Source organism: Aegilops tauschii, chromosome 5 (genome assembly GCF_002575655.3).
Source record: "Aegilops tauschii subsp. strangulata cultivar AL8/78 chromosome 5, Aet v6.0, whole genome shotgun sequence".
Classification (NCBI taxonomy): domain Eukaryota; kingdom Viridiplantae; phylum Streptophyta; class Magnoliopsida; order Poales; family Poaceae; genus Aegilops; species Aegilops tauschii.
The window spans coordinates 492,397,876-492,405,205 of NC_053039.3; the positions used below are offsets into that span (position 1 = coordinate 492,397,876).

At 36.9% G+C, this 7,330-nt stretch overlaps 1 protein-coding gene across 1 annotated transcript; it reads left to right on the forward strand.

Moving 5' to 3' along the window:
- Positions 1 to 560: 560 nt before the first annotated feature.
- On the forward strand, positions 561 to 1,938 carry LOC109760894 (uncharacterized). Its single transcript, XM_020319692.4, has one exon. The coding sequence runs from the start codon at positions 1,107 to 1,109 to the stop codon at positions 1,635 to 1,637; it is 531 nt and encodes a 176-aa protein (XP_020175281.1). The 5' UTR covers positions 561 to 1,106; the 3' UTR covers positions 1,638 to 1,938.
- Positions 1,939 to 7,330: the final 5,392 nt, after the last annotated feature.

Sequence of the window (7,330 nt, forward strand, 5' to 3'; positions counted from 1 at the left end):
TATTTACACTTAATCTAGTACCATGCCAAATGCCATAGACCGGTAAGTAGACAAGGATAGATCTTCTTTAGCACTAGTAACGCAATGGCAAGAGAATGTTTTAAGCTTGAGAATTGCTCCGCTTTAATCCATTGAAGGTCATGGGTTTTACTTTTGGATTTTCACATTTGACAATCTATGTGAGTAATGGTGACAATTAATCTAAAACCATTCCCTAAATACACCTTTAATATATTCATATAATTTCATAAAACTATACAGAGTATAAATCCATAATTGTACATTGTGAACAAGATGTTTGATGGCACCTCGACAATGGTGCCAATTCAGTCATATGTTTTTATGTAGTATCCTAATACTTGAGTTACTTTTTCCCTAGAACCACATAACCTGGGTTGGGTTCCACTATGAAAAACTATAACGGAAACAATAGAAGTTACTATTCAGCCACATCTGTGTATCTAAAAAAGAGTTATTTCAAAATATTCTGATCCATCAAGACAATAGTTTGTTCTTGTATTAACCTTGTGATATTGTCACGGTACCTTTAGTAAGTCGCTATAATTTGTTAACAACCGTTGGATGCCAGTCTGGCGACAACGAGATGGCTGTTAGATTGTTTGCTGATTTTTTTTTCTCATGACGAATGCATTGCTGTGTTTGATTGTACGCACTTACTCCCTCTGTTTGGAAATACTTGATGTGGTTTTAGTTCTTTACCTCACCATGTGTGTGTTGTGCAACTTAACCGCGTGGGGTTTTGCTAGTTGGTCGGAGCTCACGGTGAGCTTGATCAGAATATATATCTTCTTCACCGAGTAGCCAATTGAGTGCGGTTGCAACGAAAAGCCCGCCGAGTCCACGGCTCCACGGCGTTAGCTGGCCGCAACAAACCTCCAGCCTGTGCTGCCCCCACTCCCGGCTACACGACAACGCTCCCTCTGCCTCCTCCTCAGCCCCTCCGCTATATATACCATCGCCGTCTCCGGCAGCAACCGCACCACGCATTGCATTACGACAACAACAGCGCGAACAAGAGAAGCGCAGGAGAAGAAGCTAGCACCAGCAGCAGCACACACGCGGCGACCAAGAGACATACAGACGGAATGGGCCTGTGTGTGTCGTACGACGCGGCGGCCGACGGCCCGATGACCGCGAGGGTGGTGCTCCCCAGCGGCGAGCTCCGGGAGTACTCGCCGCCCGCGACGGCGGCGATGGCGCTGGAGGAGGTGGGCCAGCAGGGGTGGTTCCTCTGCGACGCCGACAGGATGGGGTTCGAGGGCTCCGTCGCGGCGGTGGCTGCCGGCGAGGAGCTCCAGCCGGGTCAGATCTACTTCGTGCTCCCCACAGAGATGCTGCGACGCTGCCTCACAGGCGAGGAGGTGGCCTCGCTCGCCGTCAAGGCCAGCGCCGCCCTCGTCAAGGCCGCCACCGCCTCGTCTGCCGGCGGCCGGCGCCGGCGAGGCTCCGTGGCGCCGCTCGTGTTCGCGCCGTCCGAGGAGGACTACTCGGACGAAACCTTGGCGACGTTTGCAGTGAAGCCGGCGGTGCCGCAGAAGCGGAGGGTGACCTACCGAGGCGGGAGGTCGCCGCCGAGGTTCTCGCCTGACTTAACCGCCATTTTGGAGAGCGAGTAGAGGTGCCGGGCACACGAGACTGACAGAAAAAAAAGGGCGCATTTTTGCACATAGCCCTGCCGCGCCTAGCCGCGAGAGATGTGTGGTTCCTGCCGCTGATGCTAGATCGGACGGTGGAGATAGACGCGGCAAATGATATGTAGATTAGTTTGTCAAGTTGGGTGGTAGAAGCAGTCGTGTTTCACTGTTTTGGGCGTTGCTAATTTAGACGTCAGAGAAACAAGAGGGAATGCACATGAAGATATGTAAATGTGAATACTGTATAATTGCATAAATGATGTGGAGTACGTATGTTTAGTTACTGGCATTAAGTCCCCTGTTCATGCCCTCATTTTTAAGTTTGCTCCGCCGAACCAGTAAAATTCAGAGGCCCGTGGGAAACTTTAAAAAATGTTCCAACTCTTGGAAAACAAATTTTTTTTACTTGATCATCATCTTTTTATCAAAGGACAAAAGTCAAAAGCCATATATATGTATCACAAGTATTTACATACACACCTGTACAGAGAAAGAAAATTACAATCAATTTCTTAGGTGTGCCAAAAATATTCTTCCTCATGCATCCATCGGTGGCGCGCCGTGAGCAAAACTCAATGTCGTCTCTGGCTTCTGCTTCGGCGGAGCAAACTTGTTTAAACCCAAGAACTTGTAGAAGTAGCGGCCGGGAAGTACTCGACGTAGACCAGAAGACTCATTAGAACAGGTGAAGTATTTGACCAAGATGTCATTCAATAAAATAACTGAGTAGTGAAGTTTAACTCGGAGGCCCAAAACTAAACAATTTTGGCAAAGAAAAATGAAGTAAAGTTCAAGGGATTGGTTAGAAACGACAATATTTTAGCGGGCTCAATATACTCCTCTAAAGGATACTCAGACTTATCCTCCTCGAGTATAAACTATAAGGGATCATTGCACATGCGCTTGGTTTCTTAGAGGGCTGGGTGCGGTGGTTGCTGGCTGTGGTAGAAATAGTCTCATCTTTGGAAATGTTAATTTAAACGTCCGAAACACGAGGAAATGCACGTATAGATCAATGTAATGTAAATATTGCACCTGCACAAAATTTAAATAATGTAGAAATAATGTGGAATATGTACACTTTGGCTATATATCAGCCGACTGAAGTTTTAATTTTTGGTCAGTCGATTCTGTGACCATACGTTGATTGAAGTGCTTTGTGATACGGTGTGAGAGCTCACAGCGGAGTTGACTGACCCTATACCTTCTTTAGTCGATTTCCCGTTTCATTGCTCAGTGCACGCCGTAGCCTTCATATGCATCAATGCATGCATGCATGTCTCCGGGGTTGACGACTCTTGCAGCGCACATGCATGGATCGAATGCATGCCATTTTTAGAGTGTGTGTGGTGTGTGTCCGTGCTTTTCTCCTTGTTTTTTCTTCTGTTTTGATGCACATTTTTGCTTCTGCGTTTTGGCTGAGTTTTCTTTTTTACTTTACGTGTATTTAGTGTGTGTGTGTGTGTGTGTGTGTGTGTGTGTGTGTGTGTGTGTAAATGTATACACGTAAGTACTATGTGTACTAGAGTGTCAAATTTTTCACTATTATATGTATTTTCTTACATGTTATAAGCCAATCCCTCTGTCCCTTTCTTTTTTTCTTTTTTATGGAGTTCTCTTTTTGTTTTTGTTTTCCTTTATTAGTTGGTTATATATTTTTTCCTTTGTAAGTATTTTTGGGATGTTGAGTGAGTGTAAATACACACACAAATACTATTCAATACGCGCAAAAGTTACACTATTATATGTTTGGTTGCATATACTACACAAGTGCAATTTTAGTAGAAAGTTGTGTGCAAGTTTTTTAAACTTTTTTCATTATCCTTATTCTTAAAGAGTAATACCAATGACACTAATTCCTTGTTGTTCATAAAACTTCAATATTTCGATTTTGTTTTAGCTATTATTTTATTTCTTTTTAAGAGTAATACTAATACCACTAATTCATTCATTCTTGTGAAATTCTATTTTGTGAAAATTCCAGTATCGTATGCTTATTCTTGCACATTATAGAAAAGCGTAATTTTTGTGTATATTGTGCAATTTTTGACATTGTTAGAATTTTATATTTCTTTCTTCGTAGATGGTAATCTCAATGCCACAAATTCATTCTTTCTTAGAAATCATTATTATTTATATATTTTTCATTTTCTTTCTTCTGAAAGGGTAATACCAATGCCGCCAATTCATTCTTACTTAGAAAACTTTATTTTTTTTAGTTTTTAATTCATTTTCTTTCTTTTTAATCGTAATATCAATGCCACCAATTCATTCTTTCTTAGAAACTTCATTATTTTGATTATTTATTTTATTTTATTTCCTTTCTTGTTAAAGGGTAATATCAATTCCACCAATTCATTCCTTCTTAGGAAACTTCTTTTTCTGAAAAAATCATCCATTATATGCTTCTTCTTGCGTATTATAAAATAGTGCAATTTTTGTGTAAAATCGGTGTAAATTTTGTCATTGTTTGTTTTAATTTTTTATTTTATTTCTTATTAAAGGTAATACCAATGCCACTAATTCATTATTCCCTAGAAAAGTTCATTTTTCTGGTTTTATTTTTTATTCTTTTAGTATTAGTATGGGGGGAAGAAGAAGGCAGTTGGGCCTTTGGATCTTGCTCAGGTGGTCGAGAGTGGTGTAGTCGATTTGATTGAGCGCCCACAAAAAATTTGGCGCCTATCAAATAATAGCCCCCATAACATGGATATATATTTACTCAATTTTTATGCAATGTGTGTGTGCGATTTATACCGCTACCTGAAAATTGCACCATTGTATGCTTATTTTTGTATATAATGAAACAATGCATTTTCTATGCCAATCTTGTGTATCTTTCGGTCATTGTTTGTTTTCTGTGTTTTTTTACATTTTCTTTCTTCTTTTAGGTAATAGCAATGTCCTTAATTCATTCTTTCTTAGAAAAAAATCTTTTCTGTTTTTAGTTTTGTATTAGCTTTGGTTTTAGTTTTTTTAATGATTATGGTCAACTGGGTGCAATCTCAACTGGAAGTATATACTACCCGCTCCGTTCCTAAATGTAAGTCTTTTTAAAGATTTCAATAAAGACTACATACGAATGTATAGACATATTTTAGAGTATAGATTCACTCATTTTGCTTCGTATATAGTCCGCTTTAGAATTTCTAAAAAGACTTATATTTAGAAACGGAGGGAGTAGCAATCTTCCTATACGTACGTCTTATCTCATACCATGCAGCAATCAGCTGGATCTAATCATATCTCTCATCTTATACACGCGTAGTACAACTCATCATAGCATAACTTGCTTATGAAACAGTGTGATATTAAAGAATTCAGCTGCTGGCGATCCACCATTAGCACGCGTAGTACTTGAACGCAGCTTTACTACTGTATTTAGTTGGTGAAAGGGTCTGCATGTATGCACCGGTGACCCACCACCAACCAAGAAAATCTGGCTAGTACATAATCGACTGACTCAAATACTGTATCAGTTGACTGTCCTGTAGCCAATCCCGAATATGTATGCTCGATTACCGGTCTGAACTCCATGGGACTGGCTACTGGTCAATCGACTGATTTTTTCTTGGGTCAGTCGATTGACCTCAAACTGTTTCAGTCAAGCCTAATTAATTAGGCAGTCCAGTTACGGTAGTTGCAGCAGCAGAAGCCCAACGCACAGGTGCAAGCTGCAGTCCAGTACTGCCAAGCAAGTCTATTTTTTTGTACAATGATTATGGCTGCTGTAGTATATTGCTGGACAAGCCTTTGTAGATGATCGATGAATAGCACTCTCACACATATTGGCTTTGCTCAAAAAATGAAAAATCTCACATGTTGGCAAACAATATGTATATTTATTTTATACATGCATACAACACATATAAAAACATATACATACGTATATATAATATGTATTATTACTATGCAAAAATGAGCATATAATAGCGATATCTCAAAAAAAGTGTTTCCTAAAAAGTAATGGATTAGGGACATCGACGTTATCCTTACAAAAGAAAAGAAAATGAAAACTAAAACAAAGTAAAAAAGAAATAAAAACTAAAAATTAAAAAAGAAGTTTTCTATGAAAGAAAGAATTCGTGGCATTGGTATTACCCTTCCAGATGAAAGAAAAAGATAAAATCAAAATAATGAAGTTTTCTAAAAATAAATGAAACCCTTTCAGAATAAACTAAAACAAAAATCAAAACAATAAAGTTTTGTAAGAAAGAATGAAACCCTTTAAGAAGAAAGAAAATGGAAAGGGAAGAACTTTCAAAACTTGCATACAATTTGCACTGAAATTGCACTTTTTGAAATATGGAAAGAATAGGCATATAATAGTGCATTTTTCGCATTCTACTATAATTTACACATAGTGTAACAGAAATAATGTATTTCCTTTAAGAGGAAAGAAAATTAAAAAGAACTTGCGCATAACTTTGCACTAAATTGCACTTTCTCGTAATATGCAAAAATAATCATATAATCATGAAATTTTGGCACATATTTTATAGTATTTGTCTGTATATAATTACAATGAGCTAAAAATGCACAAAAACAAAAAAAAAATAACCAATAAAGGAAAGAAAAAATATAAAATAAAACCCCATAGAAATAGAAAACAGAAATAAAAAATAAAGTAAAAATGAGCATATTATGGTGAGATTTCCACAAAAAAAAGTGTTTCCTCAAAAGTAATGGATTAGTGACATCGGTATTACCCTTACAAAAGAAAAATAAAACAAAATAATAAAAATGTTATAAAAACTGAAACAAAAAAAAAAGATGTTTTCTACGATGAATGAATTCGTGCCAAGTGTATTGCCCTTTCATAAAAAAGAGTCAAAATAATGAAGTTTTCTGAGAAAGAACGGGACAATTTAAGAAGAAAGAAGATAAAAAAGAAAAAACTTTCAAAACATGCACACAATTTGCACTGAAATTGCACTTTTTGAAATATGGAAAGAATAAGCGTATAACAGTGCATTTTCTGCATTATACTATAATTTACATATAGTGTAATTGAAATCATGTATTTTTCTTGAAGAAGAAAGAAAATTAAAAAAAACTTGCGCACAACTTTTCATCAAAATTGCACTATCGTAATATGCAAAAATAATCATATAATCATGAAATTTTGGTACATATTATATGTGTTTGTATATAATTACACCCAGCCAAAAACCCACAAAAACAAAAAATATAATCAATAAAAGAAAGAAAGAAAAAAATGCATAGAAACAGAAAACGGAAATAAAAAAAGCAAAAATACCCACAAAAGAAAGAATTAAATTTCCTAGGAAAGAATGATTTAGTGGCATTGGTATTACCATTTAAGAACAAAGAAAATGGGAAAAAGAATCTAAAACAAACACTGACAAAATTTACACGAAATATACATAAAACTGCGCTATAAAAAATATGGAAGAATATGCATATAAAAGTGGAACTTTTGCAAAAACAAAATCTGAGAAAAATGAATAGTGGTCAAGGTATTAACCTTAAAGTAGAATGAAAATAAGTAAAGACTAAAACATTATCGAAATAATGATTTTTCCTGAAAAGAATGAATTAGTGGTGTTGGTATTTCTTTAAGAAGAAGAGAGAATTAAAAAAAAACTTGCACACAACTTTGCACCAAAATTACATTTTATCATAAGATGCAAAAAATAATCACATAATCATGA